The 15,844-nt window shown below is 46.7% G+C and overlaps 5 protein-coding genes and 7 non-coding genes across 13 annotated transcripts; 11 read left to right on the top strand and 1 right to left on the bottom strand.

Moving 5' to 3' along the window:
- The first annotated feature begins 104 nt into the window (after positions 1-104).
- On the top strand, positions 105-3,907 carry LOC6598314 (40S ribosomal protein S5a). Its single transcript, XM_002023351.2, has 5 exons — positions 105-142; positions 649-1,051; positions 2,377-2,493; positions 2,755-2,853; positions 3,691-3,907. Exons 2-5 carry the CDS (start codon positions 650-652, stop codon positions 3,757-3,759), a joined length of 687 nt encoding a protein of 228 aa, XP_002023387.1. The 5' UTR covers positions 105-142; position 649; the 3' UTR covers positions 3,760-3,907.
- Positions 380-535, top strand: LOC6598313. The gene has a single exon (XR_048108.2). It is a non-coding gene; the product is annotated as a small nucleolar RNA psi18S-1854 (small nucleolar RNA).
- On the top strand, positions 1,611-1,767 carry LOC6598318. Its single transcript, XR_048112.2, has one exon. It is a non-coding gene; the product is annotated as a small nucleolar RNA psi18S-1854 (small nucleolar RNA).
- On the top strand, positions 1,975-2,131 carry LOC6598320. Its single transcript, XR_048114.2, has one exon. It is a non-coding gene; the product is annotated as a small nucleolar RNA psi18S-1854 (small nucleolar RNA).
- Positions 2,532-2,675, top strand: LOC6598322. Its single transcript, XR_048116.2, has one exon. It is a non-coding gene; the product is annotated as a small nucleolar RNA psi28S-2876 (small nucleolar RNA).
- Positions 3,067-3,208, top strand: LOC6598324. The gene has a single exon (XR_048118.2). It is a non-coding gene; the product is annotated as a small nucleolar RNA psi28S-1192 (small nucleolar RNA).
- On the top strand, positions 3,260-3,401 carry LOC6598325. Its single transcript, XR_048119.2, has one exon. It is a non-coding gene; the product is annotated as a small nucleolar RNA psi28S-1192 (small nucleolar RNA).
- On the top strand, positions 3,453-3,594 carry LOC6598326. The gene has a single exon (XR_048120.2). It is a non-coding gene; the product is annotated as a small nucleolar RNA psi28S-1192 (small nucleolar RNA).
- Positions 3,908-4,409: 502 nt separating the features above from the next.
- LOC6598327 lies at positions 4,410-5,726 on the top strand. Of its 2 annotated transcripts, XM_002023352.2 has the most exons (5): positions 4,410-4,569; positions 4,688-5,128; positions 5,237-5,304; positions 5,396-5,551; positions 5,617-5,726. In XM_002023352.2, exons 1-5 carry the CDS (start codon positions 4,475-4,477, stop codon positions 5,724-5,726), a joined length of 870 nt encoding a protein of 289 aa, XP_002023388.1. In that variant the 5' UTR covers positions 4,410-4,474. The 2 variants fall into 2 exon arrangements, with proteins under 2 accessions (XP_002023388.1, XP_026846199.1); XM_026990398.1 differs by lacking the exons at positions 5,237-5,304; positions 5,617-5,726 and having other exon boundaries at positions 5,396-5,498.
- Positions 5,698-9,061, top strand: LOC6598328. Its single transcript, XM_002023353.2, has 5 exons — positions 5,698-5,823; positions 5,888-6,554; positions 6,616-8,294; positions 8,351-8,583; positions 8,674-9,061. The coding sequence occupies exons 1-5, from the start codon at positions 5,705-5,707 to the stop codon at positions 8,988-8,990; spliced, it is 3,015 nt and encodes a 1,004-aa protein (XP_002023389.2). The 5' UTR covers positions 5,698-5,704; the 3' UTR covers positions 8,991-9,061.
- A 1,083-nt stretch (positions 9,062-10,144) lies between these two features.
- Positions 10,145-11,035, bottom strand: LOC6598330 (protein FAM170B). Its single transcript, XM_026990502.1, has 2 exons — positions 10,977-11,035; positions 10,145-10,917 (listed from the first exon to the last, which is right to left on the bottom strand). The coding sequence occupies exon 2, from the start codon at positions 10,892-10,894 to the stop codon at positions 10,364-10,366; it is 531 nt and encodes a 176-aa protein (XP_026846303.1). The 5' UTR covers positions 10,895-10,917; positions 10,977-11,035; the 3' UTR covers positions 10,145-10,363.
- Positions 11,036-11,997: 962 nt separating this feature from the next.
- On the top strand, positions 11,998-15,425 carry LOC6598331. Its single transcript, XM_026990455.1, has 7 exons — positions 11,998-12,113; positions 12,174-12,323; positions 12,384-12,632; positions 12,695-12,904; positions 12,971-13,856; positions 13,932-15,158; positions 15,211-15,425. Exons 1-7 carry the CDS (start codon positions 11,998-12,000, stop codon positions 15,289-15,291), a joined length of 2,919 nt encoding a protein of 972 aa, XP_026846256.1. The 3' UTR covers positions 15,292-15,425.
- Positions 15,426-15,844: the final 419 nt, after the last annotated feature.

The following is a 15,844-nucleotide window of genomic DNA, read 5'->3' as shown; positions in this document are numbered from 1 at the left end:
GGCAGCCCTGCATGTGAAATGCAACCATGTAGGCAATGGCGGAAATGATTTTCGCTGGCATTGCCCCACACTGCCGTAACATGTTCTTTTTCAGGCGTTTGCCTTTGCGCTGACATCGTATCTCGATTTCTTCTGTGAAAAAGTAAGAAATTTTGTTAAAAAAATATGTGTATAAACAGTAAATTATAACCAAAGGAACGCTAAACGTGATGGCTAACTGTGAACATAGAGGGTTTTGTGCATTATTTGTCGGTCGTATGAATAAAAATGCATTGTTCGAAAAATGAGGTTAAATACGGGCGGCTTTTTGTTTGTGTGTGTGTATATGTGTGCGTCACACGTGTTGGTTTCTTTCATCTTTTTTTTTGTATTTTTTTGTTTCCTGCACGTCCTAAACTAAAACTATAGCGATGATTTTGAAGTCGCTGTGGTATTCAATTGGACCAAAGTAACATCCATGGTTAACTATTCCTCTTAAGGATATCGCCTTGAAGATATTTACCTTAATAAAGTCACAAATCAACAACAACAACAACAGCAGAAGCAGCATCAAATGCGCGCGCGTGTGTGTGTGTGTGTGTGCATTCATTCTCAAGCAGAAACGGGCTAACATTTTGCTCTCTTTTTATGATCTTCCCACACTTGCAGCATGGCCGAAGTTGCTGAAAACGTGGTGGAAACCTTCGAGGAGCCGGCGGCACCTGTGGAAGCCGAGGCGGCCGAGACCATTCTGGAAACAAATGTGGTGTCCACCACTGAGCTGCCGGAGATCAAGCTCTTCGGACGCTGGTCGTGCGACGATGTGACTGTCAACGACATCTCGCTGCAGGACTACATCTCGGTCAAGGAGAAGTTCGCTCGCTACCTTCCCCACTCGGCTGGTCGCTATGCCGCCAAGCGTTTCCGCAAGGCCCAGTGCCCCATTGTGGAGCGCCTGACCTGCTCCCTGATGATGAAGGGCCGCAACAACGGCAAGAAGCTGATGGCCTGCCGCATCGTCAAGCACTCGTTCGAGATCATTCATCTGCTGACTGGCGAGAATCCTCTGCAGGTAATTTTTCGCCATAGCCATATCCAGATCCCCTTCCACCGTCTCATGCTAAACTGTGTTCAGCGACTCCCCACCTGGACATGGGTAGAATGAGTACGCAGAGTAACCCACAAGTTTTAATATCCTAGTGCTTGACGATACATATCCCCTCATCTTGCTCTCTTGGAACTTAAAACTACACCTGCAACAAATTCGGATATGCCTCCAGTCCTCCTCAATGCTGGACAGTCGTAGCCCAGACTGTCCGAAGCATAAATATATTTAATGGACTTATATTAAATCAGAGTTTTAATATCCTAGTGCCTGAAGATTAGCCCCTCTTCCTGCTCTCTTGGAACTTAAAACTACACTTGTCTGAACTTGGGAGAGCCACATTCAGTCCACCTCAATGCCAGCTGAAAGGAAAACCCCTTCCCAGCTGCGCATCCAATAAAAATGGACTCAAAGGAAACGGTTTTAATATCCTAGTGCTTGAAGATACATATCCCCTCTTCCCGCTCTCTTGGAACTTAAGACAACATTTGTAAGCCCCACCAAAAGATCCACGAGAGGGTTATCCTCCTCCTCCGTCCTAAACTAAAACTGCAGCGATGATTCCACACGTCGTTGAGGTATTCAATAGGACCAAACCAAAGCCCATGATTTGCTATTCCTCTTAAGGGCATTGGCTTGAATATGCGAACCTTAATAAAGTTTAAAATCAACATCCACCCACCACTCCATCATGTAGAACGTTTTGTCAGTCCACCTCAATGCCAGCTGAAAGGAAAACCCCTTCCCAGCTGCGCATCCACTAAAAATGGACTCAAAGGAAACGGTTTTAATATCCTAGTGCTTGAAGATACATATCCCCTCTTCCCGCTCTCTTGGAACTTAAGACAACATTTGTAAGCCCCACCAAAAGATCCACGAGAGGGTTATCCTCCTCCTCCGTCCTAAACTAAAACTGCAGCGATGATTCCACACGTCGTTGTGGTATTCAATAGGACCAAACCAAAGCCCATGATTTGCTATTCCTCTTAAGGGCATTGGCTTGAATATGCGAACCTTAATAAAGTTTAAAATCAACAATCATACATATAGAACCTTTTGTCAGTCCACCTCAATGCCAGCTGAAGGAAAGCCCCTTCCCAGCTGAGCATCCAATAAAAATGGACTAATATTGAAGGAAAATGTTTTAATATCCTAGTGCCTGAAGATAGACCCTCTTCCCGCTCTCTTGGAACTTAAAACAACATTTCCCCAACTATTTTAAATAGCGTCGTCTCGTCGCTGGTTGGAAGACCGTTTTATTAACTCTGATTTTGCTGTTGTTCCCTTTGCAGATCTTGGTGAGCGCCATCATCAACTCGGGACCACGTGAGGACTCTACCCGTATTGGACGTGCCGGTACCGTGCGTCGCCAGGCTGTGGATGTGTCGCCCCTGCGTCGCGTCAACCAGGCAAGTGGCTACTCAATTGGGTCCCGGCCCTCCTCCGTCATGCAGCCAGCAGCAATGGCTTGTGGTTCGATTGGCGACTGCTTGCTTATAATGTTTGGCCAGAACATTCTTCTATCTTATCCGTAGCGTCACAATGTGTAATATAATCCGACATTTGGCGTATGACCTGAAGAGACATCTTACATTCCACATACTCCACTCCGTAGATTTGTTGTACGCCCAAAGCTAACTGAAAATGTTCTCCTTCTCTCTTTTCTATAGGCCATCTGGCTGCTGTGCACTGGAGCTCGTGAGGCTGCCTTCAGGAACATCAAGACCATCGCCGAGTGCCTGGCCGATGAGCTGATCAACGCCGCCAAGGTATGCACCACCCGACACCCGGAGATCTCGATAAATGTATATAGGGACTTGTAGAGGTCTACTCTAATGCCAGGCATTGTAACGCCAAAATGCCTGGCCTCGCTTGTAGACCAGAATATTCCACACTGCGAATAAACCCAGGAGATTGGCCATGCCCATGGCTTCTGTCCTTATTCAAGTGTTACACTCTCACCTCAATTGAGATATCTTCTGGATAGGTCCAATCTAATTCTGCATCATGGTTTATTTATGTAGTCTCGCTTTTGGACAAAACTAACCCACAGATCTTTTATTATCCTTGTGCTTGTGGCATTATCCCCTGTCCAATGCACACGAGAAACGTAGAAGAACAGATATATTTGTAAATATGAATAGGAAGATGTATTGCCATGAATATATGGAGTATATTCGGTCCAATCTAATTCTGCATCATGGTTTATTTATGTAGTCTCGCTTTTGGACAAAACTAACCCACAAATCTTTTATTATCCTTGTGCTTGTGGCATTATCCCCTGTCCAATGCACACGAGAAACGTAGAAGAACAGATATATTTGTAAATATGAATAGGAAGATGTATTGCCATGAATATATGGAGTATATTCGGTCCAATCTAATTCTGCATCATGGTTTATTTATGTAGACTCGCTTTTGGACAAAACTAACCCACAAATCTTTTATTATCCTTGTGCTTGTGGCACTATCCCCTGTCCAATGCACACGAGAAACGTAGAAGAACATTAAATAAGCATCAGAATAGAGTATATTTTTTCACCTTATATCTGATGATCATATTGGAACCCATTGTAACCGCTTCTGGGTCTGTTTGCTCTTTCCAGGGTTCTTCCAACTCGTACGCCATCAAGAAGAAGGATGAGCTGGAGCGTGTCGCCAAGTCCAACCGTTAAGGAGAGACAGCAACCAACAACCACACAAAAAACATGCTTCTGTGTCTGTTTTTTTTTTATACAAAATAACGCGTGTAATGCTACACTAAATTTACAACAAGAAAATAAACATGAAAAGATCCAACCAATAAACAGTGTAAAAAACTAATTTAGTATCCTATCATCCTTTTTTTTTAATAGTATTTAGTGCTGAATAAATGTTAAATATGTTCGCACATTGTGAATGTCTGCGTCATAGAACAAAAGGATATTTCGCTTGTCCCCACTGACTGGAATTTTGACAATGGATGAATCAATTATAACTAGATGGAAACGATTTCTGTTCTTAGGCCGAAGAATATAACATACATGCATACATACATATTGGCCATGTCAGTGTGTGTAATGTGCTGTTTTAGAAGAGTTGCATGTCCAGAGCGCCATTATTGATATATCGACAGTTTTTATATCGGTAGTCGTACATCGTAAGCAACATTTTTGTTAGATATTTGATATTTTACTGAATTAATCATTCGATGTATCGAATCTACCATCGATATAGTTGGACACTCACCGCTAACATTTCGCGCACTTGTTATCCCGCTAAAATTGCACCGTCTTTCAAAAGAGTCTTCAAATTCGCCACACATTGGCTGTTGCGTCGTTTTGTGCTGTGAAAATAAGCTGCACCTATTAGAATTGCAGTTGCAAGCGAGTAGTCGTGTTGCACAGTAAAATGTTCAATGTGAATCCCATTTTCGCGGAGCCAGAAGCCAACGAGAATCTTTCGAACGTCGGAGACGACGACATTTTGCGCCAACGCTTTAGTCAGTGAGTATGCAACAAATGTCGATGAATTATGAGAATACCATTGTCTTGAACTAACACTCAAATTGCACATCAATGTTATTTGACACTTCAATGTTTTATATGGCCGCACGCTGCTTAGGTTCCAAGAGCAAAAGTTAGTGGAAAAATTCTGCCGCGAGACACATTTGCTGAAAATAGTCGAAGGGACCGTTGCATCATTCATCGAGGACTACAGACGCATACGCACACCCGAAAAACTGCTGACGCCATTGCTGCTGCGCCTCGACTTTATCTACGCTGATCTGTTGACGCATGCTCCATCGCTGTTGCCGCTCATAGTCGAAGAGCCCCTGCAGTTTGGCCTAGCCGTCAAGTATTCGGTGTACGGCCTAGTGCGGGACCAATTGAAGGTAGCCGGCCTCAAGCCAATCGACATTGGCCAGTTGCACGCACAGTGGCGCGTCGTGGGGCTGCCCTACAGTCCCAATTTGCTGTTCGATCCGGCCGCGAATTCGCTACGCCTCGGCCTGTCCCTGGTCCAGGGCATCCTTTCGGCCTATACCCCAACTGAGACACTGGTGTAAGCGAAATCGGTGACAGTCGATACCCCCTCTTCCTCTCTCTCTCTCTATCTCTCTCTCTCTTTCTTTCCTAAGCGATATTCTCTTCTTTCTTCATCCGCGTGTAGCCTCCAATCGACTTGGTACTGCGGCAGCGGGTGCATGCGCAACGCACTGCAGACCAGCGCCACAGATGGTATGTGCATCTTATCGCTTAGCTGCACGACACACACCTGCCACAACCCACGCCTCTCATAGTAATATCAACGTACACCCCTCTCCTTTAGCGCCATTGTGCCCCAATTGCTCGCGGCCCATGAGTGAATACCAAAAATTGAGAGTAACAGAGACCTATCGCCTGCTAGCCATTCTGCCCAGCTCCTGCGTTCAGACGCCGCGCTCCGTTGACCGTATCCATCGCCCTACCATAGTGCGGCTTAGAGGTGAGTTCTCCGAGTAACCATTCCTTCTCTTAACACAACTGATACGATCCTATGCTTTGGTTTAGCCTATGCCTACACCTGCGACCTGAAGTTGGGAGCCAAATACCTAATCACTGGGCATTTTTCCGGATCTACGAATTACAGCTTTGAAGCATGTCATCTAAAAAGCGCCTAGGGGCACGCCGCCAGGGTACGGCTGCTGTCCCACTCAATGAATATTTCTGCAGCGACGAGGAGCCGCAAAATACCTCGAATCCGGTCGGTTCCGTTGGGTAAGTGTGTGATGCGCCTTTGACGATGAAAGGGTCTAGATTCCAACGAGTTTTCCCTTTACAGCACGATCACTGGATCAAACGGATTCAGTCACACCAGCAATGTTACCCCTATTCTAACCCCAACGTCTCACGACAACGATCAAAAGCCAACAAACTCTACACCTGTGGTTGCCACTCTGCCAGCATTCGACTGGGACTCTGACGATATCGAAGGTTCTCCAAATAAAGCCGAACAGGCAGCGTCGCTAACAGTGCAGACTGTTAAACACGCATCCGAACATCCGCTTGAAATTGTTGGAGCCAAGACGAGGGCTCTTCTGGCTAAAGAGGATGCATATTGGCACGATCCGGCGCTACCTTTAAAGCCCGACAAGCGCGAGTCGGTGGCCAAATGGCTAAGCTCGCTGCCCACAAAAATACAGAGCACACGGCAGCAGCTGGAGCAGCCTGAGGCTCTTGTTCAGGGCTGCGCTTTACTCGATCACTCGAATGATGCCGATGCCGATGCCTTTCAACTCTCTACTAGTGAACCCCAGGAAACAGCTCACAACAAGAATCATCGTGGTCTTGCCAGACAATTACGAAGCCAAGCCGAGCCCGAGGCCACATCCCAGCTAAGTGTGATGCCAGAGGAGCTGCCAACAACCACTGGCACTGCCATACACGATTGGGGAGTAGGACCACAGGCCCAGGAAGCAGTGGCCACTCAGCGTACCAGAATGAACTTCGTAAGTGATGTACTACAACCAATCTGAGGGACACATCTTATCATAAGCCTACCGATTTCAGACCCGCCGTCCCCGACGCAAGATAGGCGCCATTGCGGCCCAGGATTTGACTTATCTGAATACCAATCAGGGAGAGATGACGAAAATGGAAAATCCCATGCCGCAACCGTTCCCATACAACTATTATTGCAGTGTTCCAGCTCCGGCTCCAGCTACTTATTCGGCTCCTGGTCCGAATCCGATTATATTATCGGCTATTCCATCCTATGCTCCCGAAGCATTGACTTTAGATCCAGGGCTATTGCCCATAGAAGTGCTTTTGGTGCCTGAACGGATTGATATTCCAGAGAATGTTTTAACATCCCAGGTAGTCTATCGCCCACAGACAGGCGAAATATTGGCACGGGAAGATCGACTGGCGCAGCAGCACCCTGCGCCCATGGAGAACTGCCACCCGATGGTGAACCAGTCGGTTTTTCGGCTTGCCAGCCTCCCAATCACTGGGGTGGGAACGGGGACAGATCATGCTGTGGCTACTACTACACAGTTGGATGGTTGCGGACTGCCATCCTCTATATCAGGTCCCAGCCAGGAATTGCCATCCCTCAGTTCTTGGTACCACAAAGAATCGAACCCATCATATATATTCGCGTCCCAGGAGACAGAAGTGGCGTCTTTGTGCCAAAGTTCGGACATTTACCGTTGTCCCATCAGCTCTTTGTATCCAAACCAGGAACAAACTATTACTTCAATGCGCGACATGCTGCAGCAGGCTTTTATGGACAACAAACATGCTATGGACAACCTCAAAACGGACCACGATATTGGCCAGCATTCCAACCAAATCCTGGATACGGACAATGCCCAAACCCCCCTCAGCAATTCTACTCGTGCGCAGGGATGGGAGGAGGGATGGAACCTCAGTCAGGGGGATATGGCCAGGGATATAATGCACAGTCGGCCGCTCCTCAATATGGACTTGGAGGACAACAACCAACAGGCAATGGCTGGAATTGACATTGAAATTGACAAAGAAGACCCAGACACACATGGCACAGTTCACAGTGCACTCAAGTCTCTCCCAACTGCGGCTCCTCCAGGACAATCGAGTTCTTCGACTGTGGCTCGCCATCAGCTCTTTAGCCGTCGGCCAGCCAATGAAGCCCACCCAAAGCCGGACCTCAACTTTGCGCCGTCGAGCGTGAAAAAATTGTATCAACTGATCTGCTCGCAGTACTCGGACTATGCCTTTATCTATGCCCTGAGCGCCCAGCTTAGCCAGGAGTGCGTACCCATGGACTGTTACGTCTACTTGAAGATGGTCCTGCTGGCCAGCATTGCGTCCATCGAGCCGGACGAGTTGCGGTCCCCCATCTCGCTGTGCATCATTGCCACCGACGGCACCATGGCCAATCGTCTGATGTCCAGTGTGGGTCAGTTGGCGCCACGTTTCCTGGGCCCTCACGAGGGCGGTCTGCAGGCCACGCACTCGGCACTGCCCGTGCGCTACAATTGGGTGGTGGCCAGTCCCCTGCTGATGGCCCAACAGGGCGTTTACTATGTCGGTGATTGGACGCGTCTGTCCCGCGAGCATGGCGAACAGCTGGAGAAGGCTATCGAGAACGGAGCGGTGCCCGTGCCGCAGACCCAGGCCGAGCAGCCACTCGAGGCCGCCATTTGGACGCACTGGCAACCGGAGAATGCCACCAATCAGACAGTGGCCTTTGCCAAACTGTGCCCGTACGCTTCCAACCATAGAATCAATAATTCAATGATTGACGGCTCTTTCTTTTTAGTATCTTTGGCCTGCCCATTTACATGGGGGAGCAGGTGAGCGACAGCCTGTGGGGTTTTCTGCTCCAGCTGCACAGCGAGGACGGCCAGAAGACGGAGCAGGATGGACTGAACGTACCTGAAGAGGATTTGCGCATGCTTCTCGGCTTGCTGCACAAGCGGAAGGTGGTCTTTGGGGATGCGGCCCAATGCTTGCTGCAAAAATACTATGTGATCTCACGCAAGCAGCGACCAAGTGAGCGGATCTATCTATCCTCTTCTAATTGATGGAATACTACCATACCTAATATACCTGTCACCCTCTCTCTCTTGTTCTTTGCCACAGCTGTATTCTCTAGCAAGACGTATATTGTGCTGAAACAGTTCGCCGAGTCGTTTGCCAAGCTGGCGATGCGGTTGGAAGTCCTCGAAGCGGATGTGATCGTAGCCATTTTTCACTGCGAGCACTTTGTGCAGAAAATATTTGGTGCCCAAGAGATGCCCGCACCATCGGTGGAGACATTCAGTGTGATTTCCCACATTGATCCGTACATGGATGAGTTCACACGCTGGCTGTTGAACTACCTCGATCGATATGGCGAGGAACAGCTGGGCATTCAAGTCAAGCGCCGCAGTACCGGCAGCTGGGGCGAAATGGAATAACGCAACACTCAATTAACTATAAGTTTTCTATTTTTTGGTTGTTTTTTTTGGTTTTTTTTTGTAACTCGTAAGGCGCTCAAAGCAAACAAACAACTGCGGTGTGGTCTTACGCTTATTAACCAGTTGTGATTCATCACCATGTCGTTGGTGGCTCTAAGTGGTGCATTACCTTAATACCTTTAGAAAAGGTACGAGAAATGAAGCCAGGCAAAAGAAATGCCATGCCACTAACTGCCGTTTAACTTTCATACATCTATTATTCCAAATATTCAAACAAACCAAAAATGTCATCACCAAATAGGCCAAAATTCATATAACAATAAATGTTTGGACAATCCATTCATGTTTGGAGTTTACCTCAGTTTAGATCACAAAAATATTTTCCAAAAATATACGAACGAAAATTTGAAAATGAAGCCAGCTGCCAGGTTCGAAACCTCACCCAAAGCTCAGGCTTTGGTCCAGTTGGAGAACGGCCCGTTCTACAAGACTATCTATGACTTTTTGAACCAGCTATCGATGGCGTCGGACCTGGGCTCGCTCATCGGATGCATAGTGCTCTTCCTGATCATGTGGTATATTATAACTTGGTTGTTGCGGCTGGTGCTCTCGCTGTTCTGCGCGGCCCTCATTGTGGTCCTTGTCGTGGCCATTATTCGCTCTGAAGTCGCATCCAAAGATGTGGTAGTTATGCTATACCAGGTGACATTGGTGATTGCTAAAATGATTGGAGGCATCTTAGTCTATGCTTTGAGGAAATGTTCCAATTAATCCCGATTACAGCATTGCAATGTATGGAAAATATTTAATTAATTAATTAAATTGTGCAATATTGTGTTGTGGGGTAATGAATCTTTGTTGTCTTTGAATTGTACTACTCCCAAGGGTTCCGTTCTGTGGTCAGCCTTCCGCACTGGTTTGAGGGACTTTTTTGGCTATAAGTAAGTCCCAAGTTCCCCAGTGAAATTTCTAAATATATGGTCGAAGTGGAAAAAGCCGTGTAATAACAATAATAGTCCCACAATACATATCATCAAAGGGATTATTTATGGATAAATGGATCCACCAATACCTATAAGAAAAACTAAGGAAAGATGAAAGTATTCAGCGAAACAGGAGTTAGTTAAGAAGTAACTCATCAAGTTATAGTCAAGAATTTATTGATGTTTGCATATTAAGTAGAGGTACAATTTTGTTTTTTTTTTCTTTAATGGATATAATTCCTTGTGGAATACATACAAATTTATATATTTTTTGATTGACTTTTGAAGTTAGTTCATCGTTGCCCGTTTGCTATTTTTACTCCCTCTTTGGTTTGTAGATTTGTTATTGGTCCACGTGTTTCTGGCAGTTTTTCTTTCGAGAGGATATGTTTAGAGGTCACGTCCATGATATTTATCATTAAACGGCATATTGTAGGCAAGATGACGAAGACAAGCCCAGTGAAACACATATACGCGATTCGGATGTACTGGGCAACGGACAATGGAATACGGCAGCCCCAGCGGATATGGCTCCTGCTGCAGATACGGACCCTGCTCCGGCAACGGAGCCTGCTGCGGCAACAGAGCCTGCTGCGGCAACGGAGCCGGCTGCTGCGGCTGCTCCTGCTGCTGCTGCTGCTCCTGCGGCTGCTCCTGCTGCTGCTCCTGCTGCTGCTCCTGCGGCTGTGACTCTGCCTCCGCCATTATTCCTGTGGCGGCAGCAGCGCTGCTGGGCTGCATCTCGTAATCCAATGCGCTGACCTGCACTCCAGTAACTGGAGCGGCAGGCAGGGACACGGATTCATTCGAATCGTCGGGGCGGCTGCGCTTAACGCTCATCTCGTTATCCTTGTCATCGGCTGGATCATTCCCGTTGCTACGCTTTGAGCAGCTTGGCTCAGGCCCGTCATCAATATCCATGGATGCTGCTAGATTACTACGACCTGGAACGAAATAGACTCAGTATTTGGCCTCCAGATTTCGAAAGCGTAATTCTCGTGACCTTTTCGTGAAAATGGGAAGTTTTCTTCCTTTTGATTTGATTGATTTAATTATTAACTTTCGGATTATTTAATTAATAATTAATTTCAATTAAACCATGGAGCACACGTCCAAAAACGTCGAAGGAATGTGTATTTCTGACCGACAAGAGGTTAGGAGAACTTTTCAAGCTGACTGCGCACACACTTGTGAGCAGATGTGCAGATGTATGTATGTATGTGTGGTTTTGGCAATACTAGAACATTCTAGAACATTCTTGAACTTCATTTGCCATTCGCCATTTCCGCCATTTCCGGTCGATACGTTCGCATTGCAACCCTGCGCCATTTGCAGAGCTTACTGTCAAGTAGAAGCAAAACCGTGCAAGTTTCAAGCCAATCAATTAATCAGCAAGTACCCAAAGAATTTATCTAAACTATTTATCAGCTTTATTTTTCCATGAACATACATACAAGCAGCCTGTATGGGATGACAATTGACATTATCATCTCTACTTCCTGTCGATGCATGCTCCTGGCAACTCTGCTTTTCCTGGAACTTGCTGTCAAGTAGTAGAACATGAACAGTCTCGAACATTCTGTGCCAACGCATTAGACAGTCAGCATACGAAAAATTTGTAAAAATTGTTAAATTGAACAAACGATACATATATCGTCGTGAACAAAACCAGAGTACTTTTCGCGGCATACACTGCAAAAATACAAGTGCAAGCAAAGTCTAGGGGAAATATTCGGCTGAAAATAATACTTACCGCGGCAACTGAACTGTGCATACATATTTTTCGTGCAACATTCGTAAGGCGAGCCTGGTGAGCTTCAAATTGTGTTGTTCTGCGTCGGTCTGGTGACGGAGACGCCATCGCTGCTTCCGCTGATTGTCGCCGCGCCTGCGCCTGCGGCCTTCTCGCCTTCTAGCGGCCCGTGAGTCAGGCCTGAGTCAGGCCCTGCCTGCCTTACGTGCATCTGGACGGTTTGTTGTTTGTTCTTTTTTTGTTTGAACATTTTGTTGAACTACTTCCAGCCATGCCTCCTAAAAAGAATCCAGGCGCACGGCGCCGTGGTACGACTTTGTCACTGAACGATTTCTTGCGCGACGTTGACAATTCAAATCCGACAGATCCGACCCCTGACCCGAATCCGTGAGTGTGTTCTTCGATCCATTGCTTGGGCGTAGATTTAAATGAGTTTTTCTTGTACAGGCCGATGACGACTAATGAATCCAGTCGCTCTCGTAATCGTCAGCCACCCAATCGATCTGGCAAGAATGCCCGTCAAAATGGCGAAAAGCTCTCACCCTCTGCAGTTGGATCCAATGGCTCAAATCCAGTTAATCCGACCGATACCAAGCCGTGAGAGTGTCCTTAGATTCTTCTGTAGGCTGTAGATTTAATGAAGTTTTTCTTGTACAGGCCGATGGCGACTTATGGATCCAATCGCTCTCGTAATAGTGCTCATCAATATAACGATCAGACATCCAAAGCTGCAGTTGGATCCAATCGTTCTGGTAATAAATCCCGTCGAAATGGCGGCAGGTCGTTCGCCTCCAATCGTTCTGGTAATAAATCCCGTCGAAATGGCAACAGGCCATCCGCTTCTGCAGTTGGATCCAATCGTTCTCATCGGGAGTCAAATCCACCAAAACCGACAAATGCAAATCCGTGAGTGTGTCCTTAGATCCCCCCCTCAGGCTGTAGATTGAATGGTGTCTTTCATTTTCCAGTCAGTGCCATCAATTCGGCGGTCCAGCTGGGTCCAATTGTCCTGATAATAGAACCCTCCAAAATTACGAGAATCCATATAGCGCTGAACTTGGATACAATCAGCCATTCAGCCCTGGCGTAAAATACACCCGGCTGTTTGGTTATAAAATCGCTATAAATCCCGATCAGGAGCTATATTCACCAACACCAGAACCGACAGATACCGATCCGTGAGTGTGTCCTTAGATCCATCCCTTGGGCTGTAGATTTAAATTGGTTTTTCTTTTTTTTTAAAGGCCGATGGCGGCTAATGGAGCCAGTTTCCCCAGTACTAATACCCCTCAAAATGACGATCCTCCAGACACGTCTGCAGATGGAACCTCTTATATAAATTGTCATCAAAATGATGACGGGCCTGCAACTGCAGCGGCTGCCAATAGACAAGATTTGACTGGAGCAGCACCCTGCGTCTGGGTATCCCCTAATAGTCCACTATATCTTTATCAAGGAGGCGCTCTCATTGGCACTACAAGCATCGGGCAGTATTTTGGTCTGGAAGGCACTCCAGAAACGTGGAATCGGGCAGCACCGTTAGCCCTTCAAGCTTCCAGTGTAGACTCATCCCAGAATCTGGTGATGAGTCGGGCTGTTCTGGGTCCTGGTCTGGTGATGATGCATGCTTTTGTGGACCCATTGATCCAACCAACTGGCCGTACACGCAGAGGACAACGTACCCGGAAAAGGCGCGGCAGACGCGGGAAGAAGACCCTTGAAGACCCGCAGTCTGAATTTATGGTCGATTCGATCCACCGGCAACAGTCGTGTAGGGGGAATTTGCCGCCACAATGCTATTACGTCAAACAGCCGTACCAATCTGCATTAGAACAGCAATACATTCACGAGTCACTGTCATATAATGGACCCAATTGTGGAGTCCAGCCTCAGTCATATAATGGAACCAATTGTGGCGCCACTGGAATCGCAGGTCAGCAACAAATTACAACCATATATCACCGTGGGCGCCAGCAGATAACCAACACTCAGAATCGCAATGGTCGCATCCAACGGTACGGGAATCAAGGGCAGGTGGCCACGCCACCGAGTGTCCTGACCGGAAGGATCCATCCGATGGAACTACCTCTGCCACCAGATTTCTCTCGCTTTGATGCGACAAAGATCAGCGTAAGTGATGCATACCCCATTGGATTGTTTGTCGAGTTCCACTTCTTTTGCACTTCTGCATTCTACCATTAACAGATGCGACGCCGTTACCAGCGCTGTAGACGCAGAGCCAGGCGTTATGCGCCATCCGTGACCGTGGAAATCGAGAATGCATACCCGGCGCCGGAACCACCACTGGAAACTCTATGTTGCAACTGCCAATTTCCAGACCGAGACCCTATTTCGCAGACGACCACGGATACGGTTTCGTGCCCAAATCCGGCTAGCTTTCTGGCTGTTCCGTTTGATCAATACGATGGTGAAACGGGAAGGTTCAAGAAAATGACCGTGCAAATGCTTATACCACCTGGTCGGATCGATATTCCAGAGCACATATCAACATCGATGGTGATCTATAATCCGGAGTCGGGGACGATAGCCGCCCGTTTGGACTCGGAGCCGGTGCCGGCCGCATTGGAGAACAATAATTACAATGTGTCCCAGTCGGTTTTTCGGATGGCCAGCCTCCCGAGCACGGGGGTGGGAACGGATCGGGCTGGGGCTGGTTCAACTATTTGGGCAGGGTGCAGCCTACCATCATCCAGATGTGGCCACGAACGGGATTGGCGCTTCCTCAGTTCCTGGTGCCACACACCGATGGGAATTTCATTCCATACTGGCCAATTCCAGGCGAGACGACCTCCTTTCAGCCAGCACCCGGCTCGGAGTCTGCTACAGATCCAAATCAACGATATTACGCAAAACCCGGCACCGGATTCTACAATCCTCAGTCGTCAGAAGGGATTGATGAATACCCCATACCGATCTCTCCTACACGAGAACGAGAAGCTTCCGTTGACCCGAGGGTCATCTGCACCGATTTGGAATTCATTTGCAAGGTTCTCGAAATTACTCCAAGTCCAACGGCAGAAGCAGGAGATGGTTCTCCAAATTTCATTCCTGCGGTGCTCAATTCACAGCTCAATTCAAACGTTCCAGAATACATTCCACGGCGGTTTACCGCAGAATTCCAAGACCAGCCTCAAGCTGGTCACTATGGATCTGGAGGATACCAAAACGACCAATCAAGACCAGGTCAAGGTCATGGACAAGGACATATCCCTCGTCGACGTCAAAGAAGAACAAGGCGTTCTGCGCATCACAACTAAGTCATTCCCAATTTTGTCAACTGATGCTCAAGGACCATTGCCCACCGGCCCCACCTCGACAGTGCCAACATACACGCAAAACTCTTACTCTTACTCTCGCTTAATCGATTATCTCGGCATTGCGGCACCAGCGGACAGAAGCCTGATCTCACACGTAAGCGGATCCGTATATAACTGATTACAACTGATTAATTATCTTCCTACAGATGTCTACGCAGGAACATATTCGCGCTAATCAGTTCGACGTGTCATTTGCCAAGCTGGCCATGCGTCTGGAAGTATTTTAATATGATTTTAGTCTTTATAAAATAACAATCACAATCACTGTCACACTTCAAATTTATATCATATCATTCAATTTTTAAAATTGTATATGCACAGGCATATCTCTTGAGTTCACCCACGAATTGTTACACACGCTTACTAGCTCTAATATTATAATATTAATCAATAAAGAAAGGGCTTCGAACTCACTTGTCCATGCTTTTGAATACAAATTAAACCTTCATAATTAATGAAAATAGTCCAAATGATGCACCTTGACTATGTACAGAGAACGCTGTAAAAACATGGTCAAATCTGGGCCTTGGGAATGGCAATAGTGCAAATCTGAAAGGCCTTCCTATCTTCCTATCTATGGCATTAGAGAATACAAAACAATTCCGTTTATGTTTATCTAAAAAAAACAATTATTTTTATTTACTAAATACATATTTATAGTTATTTCTTATGCTGTATATATATATATATATTTATTAATGTTGTTTGTTTTTTGTGTGTTTTTGATTATCCTTTCCAGCTGCCTGAGCAAATCGTTCCAAGTTCTGTTTAGTCTTAGGC

This window comes from Drosophila persimilis, unplaced genomic scaffold, assembly GCF_003286085.1.
Source record: "Drosophila persimilis strain 14011-0111.01,24,50 unplaced genomic scaffold, DperRS2 tig00000579-arrow-pilon, whole genome shotgun sequence".
In the NCBI taxonomy this organism is placed as follows: domain Eukaryota; kingdom Metazoa; phylum Arthropoda; class Insecta; order Diptera; family Drosophilidae; genus Drosophila; species Drosophila persimilis.
This window is presented reverse-complemented; position numbering and strand designations above follow the sequence as displayed.

What these genes read in the sequence shown, in the direction of transcription:
- LOC6598328 (XM_002023353.2), top strand. Translation starts at nt 5,705, where the DNA reads ATGTCATCTAAAAAGCGCCTAGGGGCACGCCGCCAGGGTACGGCTGCT. An exon ending in AATCCGGTCGGTTCCGTTGG is followed by an intron (nt 5,824 to 5,887) that starts GTAAGTGTGTGA and finishes TTCCCTTTACAG; the next exon opens with CACGATCACTGGATCAAACG. An exon ending in GCCTTTGCCAAACTGTGCCC is followed by an intron (nt 8,295 to 8,350) that starts GTACGCTTCCAA and finishes CTTTCTTTTTAG; the next exon opens with TATCTTTGGCCTGCCCATTT.
- LOC6598331 (XM_026990455.1), top strand. Translation starts at nt 11,998, where the DNA reads ATGCCTCCTAAAAAGAATCCAGGCGCACGGCGCCGTGGTACGACTTTG. An exon ending in CCGACCCCTGACCCGAATCC is followed by an intron (nt 12,114 to 12,173) that starts GTGAGTGTGTTC and finishes TTTCTTGTACAG; the next exon opens with GCCGATGACGACTAATGAAT. An exon ending in AATCCGACCGATACCAAGCC is followed by an intron (nt 12,324 to 12,383) that starts GTGAGAGTGTCC and finishes TTTCTTGTACAG; the next exon opens with GCCGATGGCGACTTATGGAT.
- LOC6598330 (XM_026990502.1), bottom strand. Translation starts at nt 10,894, where the DNA reads ATGGATATTGATGACGGGCCTGAGCCAAGCTGCTCAAAGCGTAGCAAC.
- LOC6598314 (XM_002023351.2), top strand. Translation starts at nt 650, where the DNA reads ATGGCCGAAGTTGCTGAAAACGTGGTGGAAACCTTCGAGGAGCCGGCG. An exon ending in CTGGCGAGAATCCTCTGCAG is followed by an intron (nt 1,052 to 2,376) that starts GTAATTTTTCGC and finishes TTCCCTTTGCAG; the next exon opens with ATCTTGGTGAGCGCCATCAT. An exon ending in AGCTGATCAACGCCGCCAAG is followed by an intron (nt 2,854 to 3,690) that starts GTATGCACCACC and finishes TGCTCTTTCCAG; the next exon opens with GGTTCTTCCAACTCGTACGC.
- LOC6598327 (XM_002023352.2), top strand. Translation starts at nt 4,475, where the DNA reads ATGTTCAATGTGAATCCCATTTTCGCGGAGCCAGAAGCCAACGAGAAT. An exon ending in TTGCGCCAACGCTTTAGTCA is followed by an intron (nt 4,570 to 4,687) that starts GTGAGTATGCAA and finishes CACGCTGCTTAG; the next exon opens with GTTCCAAGAGCAAAAGTTAG. An exon ending in TACCATAGTGCGGCTTAGAG is followed by an intron (nt 5,552 to 5,616) that starts GTGAGTTCTCCG and finishes GCTTTGGTTTAG; the next exon opens with CCTATGCCTACACCTGCGAC.